At 37.2% G+C, this 20,270-nt stretch overlaps 1 protein-coding gene and 1 long non-coding RNA gene across 4 annotated transcripts in view; both read left to right on the top strand.

Annotated features, from left to right (window-relative positions):
- Positions 1-4,207, top strand: LOC135303829 (uncharacterized). The gene is made up of 2 exons (XR_010365216.1): positions 1-3,964; positions 4,061-4,207. It is a non-coding gene; the product is annotated as an uncharacterized LOC135303829 (long non-coding RNA).
- Positions 1-20,270, top strand: part of ELP4 (elongator acetyltransferase complex subunit 4) — a 135,343-nt gene that overhangs the window by 5,976 nt on the left and 109,097 nt on the right. For all 3 annotated transcript variants that reach the window (XM_064426005.1, XM_064426004.1, XM_064426003.1), the window contains exon 3: positions 9,286-9,407. In XM_064426005.1, coding sequence (XP_064282075.1) covers positions 9,286-9,407 — 122 coding nt within the window. The remainder of the gene's footprint in view (positions 1-9,285; positions 9,408-20,270) is intronic.

Here is a 20,270-nt window from a genome sequence, read left to right as displayed (position 1 = left end):
TAGAATATATAGATTCTTAAAGCCATATTCTGAAGCGTTTCACTCTTTATTTTATTCATTAAACAGCCTCTCTTTTCACTGCTTTTTGAAGTCAGACTCTAGGAAAGTATTACTCTCAGGTTCCTTCACTTTGTGTAGCCTTCAGAATGGACTATTGTCTATCTCAATAATTACTGGAGGTGAATCAAAATCTGAATTTTAGACAGACTTGAGCACCCACAAAAAATACCCCAGAAATGTGTTTGCAAATAGGACATTTAGCACATTTCAGGACTTGGTAGCAGAGTGCACACATTGGTTAAGATTTTGTAAACTGCTGTTAGATTCAAGCTATGCATCATCACAAAGGGTTTTTTTTTAATTTGGCTCTCTGAGGAAGACGTGCAATGCAGAACCTCTGAATCTTTTGGTTGCCAGAATCAGCTGAGAGCAAGGTGATGGAAACCTGCTTTCTGTCAGGGGGTGGATGAGGCACACTGAGATGATTAAATCAATTACACCAGAATTCCCTTTCCAGACCACAGTGCAGCTCTCTGGGACCATCTCCATTGCAGCTGAGCTGTCCAGCTTTCCTTCCTGTTTGACTGAGTTGACACAAAACCAGCAGAAAAATGAAGAATTCTTGTATTAATCTCCACCTTGAAGGAGCACTTGAATCTCATCATTGAGAGCAGTGACTAGATTTCAGCCTTGCCTAGGGACAAAGCAGACTGGCACATGCCTAGGTGATTTGGGTGCTTTCAAAGGAGTTGTGCCTATAGAGTGTTTTAAGAGCCTGCTTGTCTCTAGTGATAGAAGCTCTTCAGAGTGTGGCTTTTCAGCCTTGAGATCGATTTAATCAGTAATTTTCATTCATTTTCTAAAAGGGATGACAGCATTGTGGTCTGGATATTTTATCTATGTTTGCTTTCCCTGTGAAGACAACCATTGCTTGGGAAATTGAATTTGTATCTAGAGTTTTGGTTATGTATTTTGAATTTTACAATTCAAAAATTGGTCTTGACACTAAAGATCCAAACAGTGGGATTTGGGGAAAACTTATTTGAAGTCTCTTCTAGCCACCATTAGAATTATAGCATGTTACTTTCTGTTGGTGTAGGGTTCATGTAACCTGCCCTAGAGACTGAAGAAAATTTTCTGTTTGCCATTGAGGAAGATAACTGCTCTCACTATGTCATGTTGTTATTTCAAGGCTAGTCTTTATTTCTGCATTTTATCCATTAGAGACAGTTACTGATGTGCCACTGAGTCTTAGAAAATGTTGATTTTTACATAAAGTATATAAATTAGTGTATGGTGTGGTGCAGATTAGGTCATTTGAAAAGTTGCTTGCCAGAAAAAATAACTGACGTTACCTAATGCCAACAGTTTTCAGTTTGAAAGAGTTTTTCAGTTTTGAAGAGCTGCAATCGTGCTGTGGTAAAGGAAGAAGAAAAAGATAGTTAGAACCTGTTCTATTTTACATAAATCAGAGCTTGTGAGGCTGGATTAATTTTGTCTTCCCGTGACAATGTTCACTGTCCCTTGCGGTAGACGGGCTGGGTGGCATCCATGAATCCACCAGCAGGAGGATTGTCATTAAATGGAAGAAGTGGTGCAATATTTCACCACAAGGGGTTGTGGATGTGAAAAGCAGTCATGTGGATGCTGATGGCTCAATGGAAGATTTTTCCTGAAAGGATTTTTGCCTGAACTTTGTTCCCTCTGAGTGTATATCTGGCCACACATAGTGGTAGGTTTGAATTTGCTTACTTTGTGTGTTAGTTGTGTATTTGTGATCTGATCTGAAACTTAGCCTGAGAATGTCTCTTTTACATCTGGAAATGAATTTTTTTCCCAAATGAGTCTTACCATATGTTATTTCGAAACATATAATTATATACAAAAAGTCTTAAAGCAGGAACTATATTTATTCATGACTCATTAGTCTAAAAATTTGGAGATTGTTTTTTAAAGTTGGTGCAGGTAACATTGGAATGGCATTGTTGGACTATCCTGTCAGCACACCAAGAAATTCTGTCATGAGATTAGTCTAGACAAGCTTAATATTATCAGGATTGAAGCTGTCAGTGATAAACCTCCTAGGAAGATCTTTCTGTGTTGTACTCCAAGTGTTACAAAAAGGTTAAATTCTTCTCCTTCCTTCAACATTCTCTAAGGTGAGAATAAATTGAATTACTTTTAGCTTAGCTCCCTTTGCAAATTAAATGCTCGTCTTCATTATTTGACTCATTATCTTGGTTAATTTAACCAAATAATAGTAGATTCAGGGTATTAAAATATTTATTTGAACTGTTGTGTTCTGAAGATGTAGTAATGGCACAGGTTACTTGATAAGACTGTAAAATATTGTTTGAAATAGAAGTGTGCAAGTTTCTGAACTCAATTCATAATAAAGAGCATTGTGATTTTCAGTTGAGCTTAATTCTATAGTATATTCTTTTGACAGTTTTAATTATATGAAAATTAGAGAGTTGAAGCACATGGTATTCTCATGGAAGATCCTACCTACCAGAGCAGCTTGAGACTTCCCTGAGGTTTGTTCATCTAACAAGAATTAGGATTTTAACTAGTGCTTTAGTTTAAAAGAAATCTTACAGTAGTGTTCTGATGTGGAACCCCATCAAAGCAGCTTGTTCAGTATGGATGTGAGCCCACATTTGTGGTTTTATCTGAGCCTGCTGCAGAAAATCAGCTTCTCAGGAGAGTCCCCCTTCTCAAAGCAAACAAGTAAAACAAGCACACTCCTTCCCCTCTCCCTTCCAATGTACTTCAAGCTGTTTCACGTGTGTTTTCCTAGCCCAGGAAGATATTTTGGTTTTTAATTATTTGTATTATAATAATAATTATGTATAATATCTATTAATATATTTGCATATATAATTAATATTGCATCCTACTATATGATTCATTAATACTATATTAATATACAATATAATATATAATGATAAATTTTTGTGGGTTTTTTTAACAATTTAAAATTGTTACTTTGTTTTTAAAGGTAAGCTTTGTTTCTATAACACGTTCTGCATAGTGAGCTACAGCACCCTCACTGGAGGTGTCCTGGGCACCCTGTAAGAACCTATTCTTGCTTACCTTTAAAAGCCCCAGTTTTGACAAGGTCACTGACTGCTAAATGTTTTAAAGATTATCAGTAGGAGGGGTTTTGTTGGTAGCTGAGGTCAGTTATTAAAAGTTAAAGTTCTCTGGTGAAAAGCAGGTCTGTACTTGCACATTGTAAGCCTTGAAGCAGTTTCAGCTACTTTAATTAGCTACTTTTATTTTTGTTAGGCATGCAATTTAACCTGACTGCTAAGAGCTCTCTTCACTTGTCAATATAACTGAATTTATCATCTTTTTAAAGCTGAAAAAGATAACCTCAAGAGAGGTACAAAACAGTGATTTGCTAAATATAATTCTACAAAATACCAGTTAGCAGAATTCACCTTCCTGAAGTATGGCTAAATGCCAAATACTGTAACTTGTGTGTTTGACAACTCTGGTGTGGCATGTGCTAATTAAATGCAAGTGACACAAAGTATATCCCCTCAAGCTTAGTAAACGTGGACATTAGAAAAGTATCTTTAAATGGAATTTGAGATTATTAAAATAATCTCACTTTATAACCTGCAGCCATTTAGAGAGATGTTTCATAGCTGGAGAAAGACACACCTTAGGTCACAGGACCACAATGTAGAGCCATCTATCTGGTAAAAAAATTATCAATACTGATAGGCTATGACAGGCTTTTGGCAGCTTTAGGGCAACCTGTCTAGACTTTGTAGAGAGAAAAAAAAATAAGCCATCTGTACATTACATTGTTGCAGGCTTATTCTTTCCTCTTACAGCTCTCATCATTTTGAGCAATTATACTACAAATGACCACTGGAGTTTTTCAAAGACCTTCATGCTGCTTAATATAGTGATGTTAGAAAGTCAGGTATTATAAATACAGTATTTACAGGTATGACATTTGTTACCTTATGGTGGATTTTGTTCCTGATTTTTTTATTTAAAAATTTTTAATAAAAAACTTCCTGACTTTTTATTTATCTTCCAGTTCTAGTGCTTATTCAGCATCCCTCTCCTGGAACATGAATGCCTCTGTGCAGAGGGAATTTTTCCTTAAAGTCACATGATTACATATCAATAATTCTGTAATTACATTTGTTTCCTTAATTTTTAAATAAATTCTATTTTTACAGTGCCTCACGCATATCTGCTCTCTTTTGTTTTCTGTGCCCTAGATAAAAGCCTAAAGATTCCATACCTAATTCTACAAGCCATGAATTTCTTTGATTGTAGCTACAGACAGGTGTGGAGAAATGTCTCTTACATATTTGGTAGCCTGTTGGGACCCTGGGTACTGAGAATTTCAGACTCTCTGTGCTGGCAGGCACTGACCCCTAAGAGAACACTGCACTTGACCTAAGACTATAGAAAAGACTTCCAAAACTGAATGATTAAAGTGATATTATAAGTGTGTGGTTTAAATAGAAGTGTAATATTGCATAGTGGAAAACTTAGTTTAAAGTTTTAGAATATAGTAATACCTACAAAACAAGATAGAAATTTTAGGGTGGAGGCTGGTCCTTCACCTTCTCCATGGGTTTCAGTGGTTTTGTGTAATTAGATTAAAAACTCCAGATTGTAGATGAGTAGTTAGTTATTGGGTTAAAAGTAAAAATAATTTAAGAGTCATTTCTTAATTGGACAGTTTATCCTTAAAAGACCTCATAGAGAGAGAGAGAGAGAGAGGGATACAGCTCCATTTTTATTGTGTTAGAGTGAAGTGCTGTAGAACTCAGGGTTTGTGAGACTGTAATATAAATGAGAAGTAATAAACATCCGAGTCCCAACAAGAAATTAATTTAGTTTAGTCCCAACCCTAAAAATAAAAGAAGCCAAGACTCCAAGTAGCCTGTACAGCACAGTGCTGAAAAGACTCCTAAATTGACCCCAGGAAGACACTGGGAATTGGGCTTTATCCTTAGTGTTCAGCTACAAGGTTATGTGCTGGAATTCCCTGTGATTATAGTGACAATCCTGCTCTTTCTCCATGGCTGTTTCAGCCAGGAAAGCACGCTCATGTGGAAAGAGACCCATGGATAGCCATCACAACAGACTATATTATTTATGTCCTTATTTGTAGGCTCAGAAGAGCTTTTGTCCTGGAGACAATATGCATAACTTCTAGGTAAATCATCTCTTTTCCTTGTATAGTTTGACACTTCACTAGTTACTCACCTGCTGCTTGGCTGGAGAGCACTCTTTGTTCCAAAAGAATCTGAGAAAGCTGCACAGTGCCCAGAAAAGAGGCTGCAGCTGCAAGAGTCTGGTTTATTTGTGTGCCTTGGTAGCTGGAAGTGAAGCTCACAATGGAGGCTGAGATGAAAGATTTGGGCCAGGCTTGTCCTAGGTATTGACTAAAATTGTCTGAAATGTTAGTTTCTACATGTCCTGAGTGAAGGTAGTTCTTTTGGGTGTGGAGGAGTTTGAAAAGATAAAGGTAACATTCAAAATTTATCCTAGCCATTCAAATGTTGAGTCCAAGCATTCTTAGGAAAGCATTTCATTCTGGGATTCTGTGAAAGTGATCAGTGAGCTGCTGAAGTACCTGTGCTAAGTGATTTGTTTGTTTATTTACAAGAAGGAAGCTGTACTCCTTTGGTTTTGAATAGTAACACAACTATTGAAGCCAGGGTACAAAGGATGCTATCAGAAAAGCCCCATATGGATGCACTTTAGATCTTTTGAATACCACAAAAGTTTAGTGACCTAGAAATGAATCAATATAAAGCATCCTCTATCTGACAAATTGAAGAACTGAGGGATTCTTACAGATGCATTGACTTTAACAATTCCAGATACACTGTAAAGGCTTTCTGAGACACATCTAATCCTTAGAGTACTGTAGGAGACTGTGAGGTGGTTTATATTTAGATCACTTTCTAATTCTTAATTTAATTTTTTTACTGCAAGTTTACTCTTATGAAAATCAATTTAAGAAGAAAGGAAAGGCTTATGTTAAAATGATGTGTTCTTAACACTGAATGTGTTTTTGATTTGCTAACTTGAACATTCCTTGTTGTTTTGCACGCTGTGTTTTGGAAGGGTATGGCAGTGTAAGAGCCTCTCTAGCCCTGATATATTACAAATTAATCAATGAGTCAACAAAATTAATTATGATTGTCAATAAGTCAGTTAAAAGCTTTATATCCTTGTTCTTTGTTGCTTTATTTCTACAATATGTTTTAACATTTCAGCATTTCAAATAAAATTTGAGAAAAATTCTTAACTATTACAGCTGTATTTCTTCTTAGCTTAGTTAAATAATCACCAACATATCGTATGATTTCCATGGTTTATGGAGTTTCTCTGTGATGTTTGGCACAAGAAATTGAGTGCATTCTTTACTTTCTAAGGAATAATTAGTATTAAAGATGATGATCCAGAAAGACTGTCTGTATAGTTGTACACACAGACTCAAGCCGTAGGGCACTTGGACTAAAAGAGATATTTTCTTATATTCCATTAAACGTCAGTTAAGTACATATCAACTCAGTGTTTCTGTGCCTCAGATGGTGAAGAAGGTGAACTTTAACCTGTAGTTAAAAATTGAGAACCCGAGATTTTTCATTCAGCAAGGATGACGTAAATGTTGCAGCTGAGGATCCTTCCAGAGTGCCTGACGAGTGTTCTTTTCCCCTTTTGTTGAAAAGGGAGCAAGATCTAAGAAAATTGTCTCCCTCCAGTGACATCTGCCACAGTGATGTGATTACAGGGGAGCCTTGGTGGCTTCTTTCAGGTACCTCAGACAATTTAAAACAAAAAAATGTAGAGCTCATGCTGCCACTTTGATTTCTAGAGGTCTTTGCTTCTTAAATTGAGAGCTTCATAATTGGAGATTAGCACATGGAAGTCAATATATTGAATAATGTATTACTGATGATAAAGCAGTAAGAATAACTAGAGAGAGCAAGTGTTTGAGAAGGCAGGAGCTGTCAGTGGTCTGGACTCCAGTTACAAGGGACACTTATTCAGCACAAGGGTTTTATTTCCCTCTTGAAACAGTTTAAGATTTAAGCAGGCTACAAAGACTATTTACAGAATATGACCATAATACTTCTTCAAAACTTTGGTAGTGTCAGTTCTGCCTTTTGTTTCTGCAATGGGAGTGTTCCAGTTTTAGCTGATTGAGCCTTGTGTCCACCTGAGTCTCATACTTGGCTCTACATCCTCAGTCTCATCACTGAGTTAACAGGAAAGCAGTTCTTCAGTAACACTATCAATGGCTTTATAAGGATGCAAGAATAAACTGTATCTAATATTTAATTTAAAACTCCCAAGTTCTCAAGTAAATTGCAGTTTGGAAATCCATCCTGATGAAATTTTGACAAGGAACCCAGTAGTGTCACCAGTAAGATTTTGTCCGTCCTGTGCTTTTTGTGATTCATAACTGTTCATATTTGTCAGAAGACCCTTATTTAAAAAAAAAATAAAATCACTGTGTTATTGCAAGTACATTGAAGGCTAATATGGCCTCCTAAGCAGGTCAACATTATCAAAGGTAAGTTCTGTTAATGCAATCAAAGTTCTTAAAACCCTAAGACTCTACAGCAAACTGCAGAGTGGCTAGTACTAGTATTAAGTGTTGTAATTATTGTACTCCCTTTGGCTTATTTGGATGTGCAGTTTTATGTAATTTCCTGTCTTAGTGACTAGATTATGATACATTTTTCTCTTGTTTTGAGCTACTGCTTTAAAGTAACTTCTAGTGACTCTACTACCCCAAATACTGAATTTAAAAGTGAAATTTAAAAAAGTAGGAAATAAATTCTGTTTTGCCTAATATCCTGTGGAGGTTGGGGAATATCTCTTGGAGAACTGGGTTTTTTCCAGTAGTTTTGAACACTTGTGGTTTGAATTTCTTGTTCATCTAAACACTGAGAGTATCAGTACACATGCAAGATGTTAGGAGTGTAGCAGTGCAACAATACTTTCCTGTGATTTGTTTTCTAAGTTTTCCCATTGCTATTAATTTTCTTTTTCCTTTATGGCTATGCACTTTCCTTTTCTCCTTCATTCCATTGATTCATTTTGATTGTTGCATATGTCAAAGATAGAGTATTTTTATTTTCCTCTTTACTGTTTTTCACAAGTTGGATACGAATGACAACTTTTTCATTTTCTCTCTTTGTTACTGTTTTTTATTTTTAATTTTACTATTTCACATGTGTAGTTAGGGAATATTTTCCAAGTCACACAATGAATAGATTGAGTTTTGTTTGTTCTGTATAAAGAAATATCTCTCTGTATTTTTCTACCTCAACATCCCTGTGTGTTGTCTTCCAGCTGCCAGATTGAGTTGAAGAAGTGAAACCTAATGTAGCACATTTACTTTTCTCCCAAAAAACATAAGAAGTATTAACAGTGCTATTGTTGGTACTTCCTACAAATAAAGAACATCAAAGGTGGTTCAGATTTCAGTTGTTTTGCACACATCCACTTCTCATAGCTTGGAGTTATGCTGAGTTTTAATTGTGTGAGATCATTAAGACTTCCTATTTGTGGTAGTTCCTGACACAACTTGCACCAGGGAAGCTGAAGGAAAAGTCAGAGTTTATATTTTCATTTCAGTGGGCCAGTATTCACATCTGCTGACAAATGCTGTCTCGGTGCTTAGACTGCAAATTCATGAGCCTTTTTAATCTCTTCTGATTTTGCTCTGGTTAGGTTTCACAAAAAGCATTGCTAATTGTTTGGTTTCTTCAGTATATCCATTTGTTTTTTTTGTAGTTTTCACAACTTTGGAATAAATGCAGACATAAGAATGTCTCTATTCTGAATGTTACCTCTGTATAGGCTTAGCATGTCAAATATGGCTGAATTTTGAAAAGCATCAGGTAACAAATATTTTAAGCAAGTATTTAAGCACTAAGAATATAAATACTAACATAGTTCTCCTCAATGAAGGAAATTCCATTAATCCATAAATTGAGCCATCTTAGTTGGTACTGATGGGAAGCCTTGTAAGGAGGCTGTACCCATCCATAACTTAGAATCAAATGCCTGATTGAGGACTATTCCTCTGGCTTGAAATTTTTGAAATGCAGTATTATCAAGCATTATTTTAAAAGTTTTGGAGTCCTATTTTACCTTTGATCTCTGTTGTAAATTCTATGCTCCAGGAGATAGAGCTAAAGAGGCCTTTTACAGTGTTGTGAACCTACAGGTGGGCAATTTATCTAACAAAACAAAATCCAACCATTCTTGTTTTCACAGAGGAGGATAAATATGGCCTTTACTCCAATTTGTTGTTCAAGTATTTTCTCGCAGAGGGAATTGTCTGTGGACATGATCTGTTTGTTGCTTCTGCCAAAGAGCATCCTGACAACATTTTGAAGGTAAATAAGACTCATTGCTTTTGATAAGTAAAGCTGTAATGTCTTGATGAATGAAATGCATTTTAAAGTGTATATATTGTATAGCAACAAATGACTTAATCTTGGTGATTCATAAGAATGTCTTGGGAAGTACAGGATTATTTACACTAGCCAGATTTGGGAATTAAATTCAGGTCTCTACATCCCATCTGTGGACAGTGGAGTTAGATCCTCCCAAGGCCAAATCAGGCTTGGAACCTGTTTATTCTTTATTTTATTTCTTTATTCCACTGGCTTAGTGGAGTGGTTTCAGAAAACCCAACTGCTTACAGTTTCTTCCTGCCCAGGAGGAAGAGCGGTTGAGCTGCTTGCAGTATTTTGTGGTAGAAACAGTGTACAGGTTGTGTGGATATTTTTTGTAGTTTCCTGTAGAAAATAAAAACATAATTGAGCATCTTTATGATTTCCTTTACACTTACATTTCATTCTGACTCTTTTTTGTGCTAGGGAACTTGGTCAGCTTTGGATCAGGTCATACAGAAAGGATCCCTCCAGACTTCAGTGGACTCCCAATCAAACACTGATAGTTTCTGTCATGAGAAAATTACATAAGGGAAAAAGGCTGATCAACAGTGCAAAAAGTGCTGGAGTGTGAGGATAATCTTACAAAATTTCGTTAAATATTTTATGTCTTTCTGAGGCTGCGTTTTCCTAATATCAGAAGTAACGTATAATTTCCTGATTACTTCTGCATCAAGTGAAGTCTGGCTATTTCCTTAAGTGTCTTCAGAGACTATTTCTGGACAAAATGATTACTCTTCTGTTTTCCTACCTAGGGATGGTAAATTCTGTGCCTTACCTCTTGAACATTATCTTTAGTATTCAGGAAAAAGTATATTCTTAATGAAATAAAACTGTTGTGGTTATGAAAAATCAGTTTTTTACTGCTCCTAAACCTAAAGAAGGTTCTTTTAAGAACATTTTTTCTCACTTGTGGTTTAGAATAAAGGTTAAACAGACAGGTTAAAATTTGATTTTCAAGTACAAATTACATAGAAATATGCTATCTTTTTTAATAAGTGATTTTAAATAACTGGTAAGTATTGACTCCCTGATGATACAACATGATTGTTGCAGTTGTTTTTGTCATTGAGATTTAATTATCCAAATTAGTATTTGTATTGCATTGCATTAAACTTTCTTAAAATGGAGTGGCTAATATACATTCTGTTTCATTCACTTTTGAATCAGTTTTTCATAGCCTGTCATGTCCTTTATGCCTATATGTGATAGCCAGCAGACACTGTTACATACACCTTGTACCACTTTGAGTTTGGGGTCAGTTAGTTCGCTGTGCCTTACCCAGCTCTGTTGTCTGATATGGAATAATTTTCCTTCTTAATTTCCAGGGGTAGACACTAGGCAGGAGTATTACATTCCTCTGTTGTAACTCCATGGTGGTGCTGTTATAGGAGACTATAAGTGGAGGGACATTGTTGCTGTATAAACATCATCTTGTTTTGATTTCTGCCACCCTTTGTGCCCTGGGATATCCAACAATATTCTTGTCTGTGCTGTTTACTCTCACCTTGGCTGTTCAGCTCTTCCTTTGTTTAGCAGAAAAGGCACAGCAGAGTTAATTTCTCTCATTTGTACTGTGTCAATGAAGTAACCCTCACCTTCAGGTACTTCAAGAAGATTTCTCCTGTTATAAAAATGAGCTGCTTGGGATTTGGATGACTCCACAGAGTTGGGATTCTAATATAGCCTATCTGACCATTGAATAACATGGCACTTCATTTAATGAGATGAGTAATTAATTGATTTTCATTTTCTGATGGGACTGTATTCTTTACTGGATAGGTAACACAGACATGGTAGATATCAACCTGAATTGCACCTTATGCTTTGGTTTTACTTTGTAAAATTCAAGTATGGATTCAATACATTCCACAGCCAGTATCTAATTAGCTGGGGTGTTTCATAAAGGCAGTTCATTAACTGTCCATAGTGTGTCCATGTTAAATGTTCATGTGGTGTGGTCAGTCTATTTGCATGTTCAGCTCTTTGCTGAGATGCCATAATTGCCCTATTCCAATTTTGTCATGTGATTGGAAGTTTCTTGAACCTATAACCAAGACAAATATTGCTGGTAGTAGGAAGGGGAAAAGACATTCTTATAGACCATAATTATCTTGAAATTGTGTATAACTAAAAGACAGGCAGAGGATAAAAAGCCCTGATCAGCTGCCTAAGATATATTATATTACCACCCACCAATTTATCCATCATCCTTTGAAAATATATTCATGCCTTTTGTAGTCAAAGCTCCTTCAGGAAACTGGCATTAAGACGTAATGCTGAAAAATTATACACCTCTGGTAAAACCTACAGAACTATATACATACTGGTTTCTAGAAAGTATTTTAAATATTGGAGAGCATTTCTGTTCACTCTGTAGTCTTCAAAAAAAGGCAACTTTTTACTCTAAGGGCATAAGTACTAGGAATGTATGTAATATAAGAAATTATATGGTAACTTCTGTGACTGATCATAAAATAAAACTGCTTGCATTGGTAAACGGAAAGTTTATTTAATGGTAAAATTACTTCAGGTTTGGCATTAAAATTCTACAACTGCCTAAACTGCCTGTAAAATAATTTTTTTACCTTTATTCCTGATTATTTTATTTAGGTTGGGAGGTAGAACTGATTCTCACAAGTTTTGATGAGAAGAGATGGATCATTTATAGCTTACCTTGACAATAAAGATTGCTCTGTTAAGTTGTTTTTGCTGTGGAGCCTGTGCAAAGTGGGATGGAGGACACCAAGCTGCCACCACCACGCTCTGTGTGCAGCCTCTGGAGGGCAGGGATGCCATCCAGAGGGACACTGCCAGCCTGGAGAGGCTCAGGAGAACCTCATGGAGCTCAGCAGGGCCAAGAGCAAGGCCCCGCACTGGGCTGGGGCAATCCCCAGCACAAACACGGGCTGGGCTGGGAATGGATGCAGGAGAGCCCTGAGGAGAAGGGATGGGGGTGCTGGAAGCTCAGCAGGGCCTGGCAGTGAGCAGTGCCAGCCCGGAGAGCCAAAGGTGCCCTGGGCTGCAGGCAGAGCCCCGTGGGCAGCAGGGCAGGGAGGGGATCCTGCCCCTCTGCTCTGCCCGGGGATCCCAGCTGAGCTCTGCATCCAGCCCTGGGCTCCCAGCAGGGAAAGGGCTCCGAGCTGCTGGCCTGGGCCAGGGCAGGCCAGGAGGTGCTCGGGGGGCTGGAGCACGGGGAGCTGGGCTGGGAACTGGGGCTGTTCAGCCTGGAGAGGAGAAGGCTCTGAGGAACCTTCCAGCAGCTTTCCAGGGCCTAAAGGGGTTGGGAGGGAGCTGCAGAGGCACTTTTCACAAGGGCAGTAGTGACACAGCAAGGGGAAATGACTTCAAATTGACAGAGGGCAGACTTAAATTGGATTTTGGGAAGAAATTCCTCTGTGAAGGTGCTGAGGCCCTGGCACAGGGTGCCCAGAAAAGAACCTTGTGGCTGCCCCATCCCTGGAAGTGTCCAAGGTCAGAATGGATGGAGCTCTGAGGAACCTGCTGGTGGAAGGTGTTCCTGTCCATGGCAGGGGGGTTGGAATGGGATGATCTTTAAGGTCCCTTTCTACGCACAACATTCTGTGATTCTAGGATTTGTCTTGTAAGGAAGACTTACAGCTCATTTTTGTTCTGGAAACCAAGCCAGCATCCCCTGGAGCACTGCATTTAACCTGTGGCACCCTGGCCAGTGCTGGATCAGTGACCTTTCCATGTGGCACCTGCAAGCCTGAGGTGGAAGAGTGAGAGCTCCAGAACTGCTTTCTAGAACTCTGCTCATCTCTTGTGGAAAACTTTGATTATTGCCTTTCAATGGAATTTTGGTTATCAAGTGGGAATTTTATTACAGAATACTTCTGCGCTCAGCTGAGATTGCCTTTTGGGGTTCTCATATTTTAATTTTATATTTGCTTAAGTACGTAATTTGGAGGAGACTAAAAAAGTTCTACCTTCAACAAACAGGGCAGGCCTGAAGAACAGAAAGTGCTCATTTAATCTTTTCCCACTGAAAAAGTGAAAGCAGGAAGAACCCAGCAAAATGAACTTTTATTATTTTCATTTTATTATTATTATTAATTTAAAAAACAGCAACAATAAAAACCATGGGGCTGCTGTGTTATGGTGTGTGCAAACAATTCCTTGAAAGAAAACATAGGTGTGTGCATGGACTTTTTTTACATTAGCAAAGTACATTTAGCCATGATGTTTATATTTTTTTACTTCATGGATATGATCCTAAACAATCCTTTTTCTCAAAAGGAAAAATGCAAACCTAGAAGAAAATATCAGGCTGGTGGCCAGGGCTGTCTGTTTTCAGAAAGTAATTCTAATTATTTTCTGTCTCTTTGCTGTCTGGTGTTGGGAGGGAAGCTATGTATCAATGCTAGAGATGGTTTTTAAGTCATCTGACATTTTTAGATGCTCATAAATTAAAAGTATAATACCTCAAAAGGTAAAAATACATGTGTAAATAGGGCTAAGTTCCTATTCTTTTTTTTCCTCAATATATTTTCAAAATGCAGGAATTTGCTGCAGTGATTCAGCTGCTGTATGCTGTTAAATGGTGTCACTTAATACACAGAAATCCAATTACAGTTGTAGCAGAAGGGAACTTTCCTGCTACCTACCTACTACCTGAAGTCTTGTGGTAGCACAAAGATAAGGGTTAGGCCTGGCAGATGAGTTGAAAAATTTAATTTCTATACTGTGTAGCTCTTGCTCATCTGTTTGCTTTTCTTACTTCCATGTTGGGTGAATCTGTTTTACATTTTTCATTGTTAAAATGTAAATATTTAATTATATTGTAATGTACAGCTTTCTCCATTATGAACTGTGTTACAATCTTGACATAGAAGTTGTAGAGGTGTGAAAGAGACACTTGAAAAAAAAATGTCTTCTGTTTAAAGAGAATTTAACATTCTTGAGCAGTATGCTCTCTGGAAACTCTAAAGCATAAAGCTTCATCTTTGTTAGAAGTTCAGACCAATCTAGTAAAAAGATTTTCTAGAACCAGAGAAAACGAACGTTTGGCTCAAATTTCTGATGTCTTATCTGCCAATCCTTGTCTGTTCATTAAGGAAATTTTCTTTCTCATCTTCATTCTGAACTTAGAGGTTTTTTAAGCACACATCTCACTTATGGGCACACGGTTTGTGGTGATCCCTAATTGGTCCCTAATTGGTCCCTAATGGGCTGCAGCTGTGCAGCACAGGTGAATGCTATTGAAGGTGAGGAGCCATGGAGTGCCCAGGGGTGCTGCCCAACCCCGCAGGGAGCAGAGGGCACACAGGGGCACTGCACCAACAGCAGGGCACCAAAGGGGGCTGAAGGACAAGAAGGGCACAGCTTGCAGCCTCCTGAAGTGCCTTGGTGTTGCTCTGCATGGGCTGAAGCCTTCTGGAATTGTGTGGGGACACTCTGGGGATTGTGGCTGGCTCAACTGTGACACTTACTTGGCCTTTAAAATGTATCATAAAAGTGATAAAATCTAAATGTCGAGGTTTCAATGTCCACAAATAGCTGTTTGACAAATCTAGTTGGTAACTTTGTAGAGTTGCTTTGCACAGTTAATGAGCTGTTGCTTCCAGTGCTCATCTCTGAAGGTTTTCAGGAATAATGCTGTTGTCATTCACTCTGTTTAGGCTCAGGCCTGTGCATTATGCACTGCAGCAGGGTTTACAGAGTTTGGGGCAAGGACACTCAGTTCCTTCACACCATTTTACTTTCTCATTCTCTGCTGTATTTATCTGTCACATACTTAAGCATTCATGAACTGATTCAGAAAAAATATGAAATTTTTTAAAAAAAATTCTGATTGTTTGATAGCCATTTCTGGGTTTAAATGTTGTGAAAAGGGCAAGGGAGTTACAGCAAGAGTTCTGTGATTTCAGTGTGGGGTTTACCTCTGTGTATGTGGAGTACAGACTGTATTCTCATGGCTTAAAAATATATCAGTTAGAGTACTTGCAATTGGCTTTTCTTCTTTCCTAAAACAGAGGAATATTGTTTTCTGTTTCTCTTCACACAATTCTTGTTTACCCTGGGCTGGCACCCATTAGGCCTTTCTGAATGTCACGGAAAAATTTCTGTAGACCAGCCTTACCTGGGGATGGAAATAAGTTGTTGTATAAGGGCTGCTGAAAGAAGAACAATTGGTATCCATTCATTTATAGTCTTTAACAGTACCCCTTGTATTCACAAGTATTTACAGTCAAAATAGAATCCTCCCCCCCATTTGGGAGTAGGGCCCTTTAAACTGACATTTATATAATACATTGTTGAAAAGAAAATATTTACCCTTCCTGACTTACCATCTGGTGTCCTTTAAATACTAAAAATTAACATGATGAAAAGGAGTCTTAAATTCATGTGAATTTTAGTATTTTTTTATTTTTATTTTAGTATTATCCATTTAATATTTTTTTGTGTTTTTCATCATACTTGTGATAATAACTGCACTTCAAAATAGCTGCATAAACCCATGTGAAAAGCATATTTATTGATACATACATAGATAATGTTTTAAATTCTTAAGTACTTTGAGTTATACAGTTATTGAAACCCATAAGGATCAAAGGATTTTATATAAGAGGGATTTCACATACAGCTTGGATTATGTTGCTAAATAATAGCACAGTAGTACTTCTTTAGAATTGTAAAATAGCTTAGAGAGGAGTATGATGCCTATAGTTGGTGTAATGCATTGGTAATTAAGAGGGTGTGAGGTTAAGCTTCATTAACTGCTGTGGGATTGTATCTTGGATTTTATTATCCCCCAGAGAACACAAGAAGTGAGAGAGGTCAAACTGTTAGAATCTGATTTTGCTTCGTGCATCTGCCAAAACAAGGCAGGCTCAGTGATGTGGCAGCAAACCCAGAAGGACCTGGACTGCAGCAGTTACAGCTCATCCAGCAGTTTATTGCAAAGATAAAAGGTTTATTACTGAAATAAATTATCCCATCTTTGCAGTAAAACCTTCATAACTTGGTTTGCAGGAAACCAAATTATTTTAATTGCTTTGTCATTTACTGTGACCACTTCAGAAAACTGTTTTTTCCTCCCAAACTTTTTTTTTTTAAAATTTTAAAACAGCATCAAGCTTCTTTCTCTCCAGCCCAACTGCCCTTAATAACTTTAGCACTTGACTGCCTTTTGTGTGTTCATGCTGCATAGCAAAGACTTGCATTTTAGTTGACCCCAAGAAGTGCTGTATGGGTTTTTGGTTGTTTTTTGTTTGTTTGTTTTTAACTAATGCACTGCTATATGCTTTGGTGTTTTTTATGTACCTTATGAAAGATTTGTCTTTTTTTAGCCTGGGAGAATGTAACAGTTCTCAGAAGTTGACAGACACACTGATGCCACACAATTGTCAGTCCCAAAGCTTTTCCAAGCTCTGTGTTGTGGGAGCTGAGATATTTTTCAGCAAAAATAGTTTAAACAGATTATGGGCTGATAGCCCAACTCTCCTTTTCTTGGTCCATTGTTTAAATAACACTTTGATTTTCAGATTCTGGCTGAAGTTTTGTAAATAAATTCTACATATTTTTGTAATACTGCGTTCTTCTAAAATTCTGATTTTGATTCTAAGAATGTGAATCTATTAAATCCTAAGTTATGTCATTCTTGGACAGTAATGAAGCCTTTCATGGTGCTGAGGAGTTGTGAAGTACAGATCCAACCATCCAGCCTTTGTTTTTGAGGCTACATCTGTGTAATAACAGATACATTTTTGAGACTACATCTGTGTAATAACAGATGCATTTTTGAGGCTACATCTGTGTAACGACAGATATGTTTTTGATATTATATTTTTTCTATTCACACTGAGGTGCTCTGTGTCACTCAGGCATGGTCAGGTTTGGAAACAGTTCCTTTCTTGAGAGAAAGAATCACATTTAATTATCAGAGTCAGAAGAGGGGAAAGCCTTTCATTCCAGTTCCAGTTGTTGTGAAGGATAAAAGCAGTTATGAAGAAAAGAAGAAATTTGTGGATGATTCAGTGTTTTCAGTATGGCCCGTTGTAGTGGTTTTGGTTTGTTAATTTGAGATTTTGTTAATTTTGAGGGGGGTTTTGGCTAATGTATTAAGAAGTGTGGTCGGTTTAGTGATGGTTAATTATTAGTGTACTTACTTTTTGTTGTGAGGTAGGATTAGGAGAAAGCTAAAGTAGGTTTAAAATTTTTAAATGGTATAAAGAAAAGATTGTTAATAGTAATTAAAGAGTAATAAGAATTATAATAAAACTGTTAGAATATTTTCCTTTTTTATAACTCTTTTTATTGACAATGTAAAGAAATAAAACTTAAAATTTTAGTTAGTTTACTAACTAGACTATTACTTTTAGAATAGTCTTTAGTTTACTTAGGGAAAGAACCCATGAAGTTCACAAAGTTCTAGTTAAAAAGTTGTTGGGTTTTTTTTTGTTTAATTAAGGAATGAGAGATACATTAATCAGTAAGGAAAAACAGTGACCATCTAGGTATTTTTTTGAGTCTTCAGGCAGGCTGATGAAGGCATGTTGGCTTTTAGTGAACACAGACATGCCTTCAAACAGCTCCTGTATGTTCTGCCTCTTTTTCCTCTTACTTGGTGTAAATGGAATTGAGGGTATCTGAAGCTGGGATAACAATGATAAAGTTAAGATGCAAATCTGGAGGTAAAAAATCTTTATTAGCTCTGCTTATTATTCTTTATGTAGGGTATAAAGAGTGATAAAGTTATACTCTGACCTTGAATAGGATTGGAATTTTTTTTCCCCCTCTTTGTGCCCAAGTACGTATTGGAATGTATTTAACCAAGTTAATAAAACTACTGGAGCTCAGGCAGTTGGTCCTCAAATTATCCAAAGGCAGAGCTCCTTCTCCAGACTGCAGTTTATTATGTACAGAGCCTCCTCGGAGCCCGTGTGGTCCACAACCCCTACGTCCAGTATAATTCAGGATGCCTTTGCTTTAGAAGAGCTGTTGGCATAGAACGTTGCGTGGCTGTGAAATGTGGTAGCCTCAGAAATGTCTTAAATCTCAGTGTCCTTTGCAGAGGGACAAGAACGTGGCACATCTAAGAAACATTCTTCAGCTAAGCATGGTAGTTATTAGGTAGAGGCTTTAAAAAGCAGCTTAGGGTTGGTTTTGGTCTGAGAGAGTTCTTGGGGTGCTCCTGGTCCTTTCTCCTTTTCTTTGCAAGGGGCAAGACAGAATAAACCAGACCTAAGCTGAGGTTCTTTTATTGTCAGAAGTTTTTTATTATGTCAAAATAAAAACTCTTTCTTCTGTTAGAAATTAAAAGCAAGCTATATTGGCAAAAAAAAAAAAAAAAAAAAAAAAAAAGGCTGTTTCAGGTGGATACTTTGATAGATTTTCATCTCTGGCAGCCAAAATCTTTTATCAGCTTCAGGTGACACCATTTTTTTTCCTTAATCTGCTTTGTTCTTAGCAGCAGTTAGGACACACCACAGTGCCAAATTGTGTTGCACTGGTGGTGTGTGTGCCTCTGATTGTTTTAAACTATGTTTTTTGGATGTCAGCAGCTGGGATTTGTGGTGCCTCCCTGCCACACAGGGCCATGGAAGAAGGTTTTGTTCTCTCACTGGAAGGCAGGAACTCTTTCTCAGTGTTACATGAGGTTATTTCAGCAGCTTGGAGAAGTTCTCACCCTTATTGTCCTGCCCTCTGTTCTTTTTTCAGCATAAGTACATTTTATGTGTAAAACACACAAATTTTTGTAGTTAATGTCCCTGTCTCAAGTCTGACTTTCCCTATTACTACATAACAGCAGTGAACCAGCAGCACAAATGGCAGGTGTTTGCAGTCATTCTAGGGGACAAAAATATTAAACAGCTGTAAGAAATATTGCTCTGTTTTCCTCTTTACCTGCACAAGGAGAATTGTACAATATGCCATTGCCTGCCTTTTGGCTTTGCAGGTGATGCGGGAGCTGCCCAGTGTGGTGTCTGAACCAGGGGCAGGCTCAGGGTGTTGGATAAAATGTTTAAGCAAGAGTTCATGCTCTCTGCAGGCACTTGTTTTCACAAAAAAATAGAGATTACCCACCACTACAAAAAATTACCTGGGAGCAAGTTGATCTGGAAATGTTGTTTGGGCCTCCAAATTCTTTGCAGAACTCACTTTTTAAAATAAAACTTTTTTTTTTTGTTTTTTTTTTTAATTACTGTTAAATGAGGAATATTTTGAGATTATCAAGTATCAGCAGCTCTTCACTGAAAAAGACATTTTAATGATAGGAAGTTTAAATCTAGGAAAAATCTATTTATTAAATTATTATTAAATGTGTTTAAATCTATGAATAATTGTATGAGGAAATTAAATATGCACAATGTTGAACTGTTCAGTATGTGTTTTCAAAGTAACATCTCAGTTGTAAAATAAGATTGATTAACTCTGTTGAGGATAGCTGTAATGAAATTAACAATTCTAAGTAACTTTTTTTTTTAAGAAAAATACTTCATCTAGTGCTCTTAGAAGTAAATGTGAGTGGTTTGTGTCTGCATGTATGTGAAATGCATCGGGCTGCTTGGCAGCTCTAGTTTGTACTTACACTTTCTCAGAACCTTTCAGTGCAGTGTTGTGTTCATTTTGTCCCATCTGTCTGAAATCTTTGATTCGAAAGCTTGCCTGCTTTCTTGCTGGGTAAGTGTAATGGAACTCTGACTAAAATAATTTTTTTTTTAATTGAAACAACTGTTATAAATCTGTAAACTTAATGACAACTGCAGATACTGAGTCAAAATGCTCATCTTTGTGTAGCTTTCCTACCCAGAAAGCCTAATTTTTACTACCACAGTA

The sequence above is a fragment of the Passer domesticus genome, chromosome 6 (assembly GCF_036417665.1).
Source record: "Passer domesticus isolate bPasDom1 chromosome 6, bPasDom1.hap1, whole genome shotgun sequence".
Classification (NCBI taxonomy): Eukaryota; Metazoa; Chordata; class Aves; order Passeriformes; family Passeridae; genus Passer; species Passer domesticus.
This window is presented reverse-complemented; position numbering and strand designations above follow the sequence as displayed.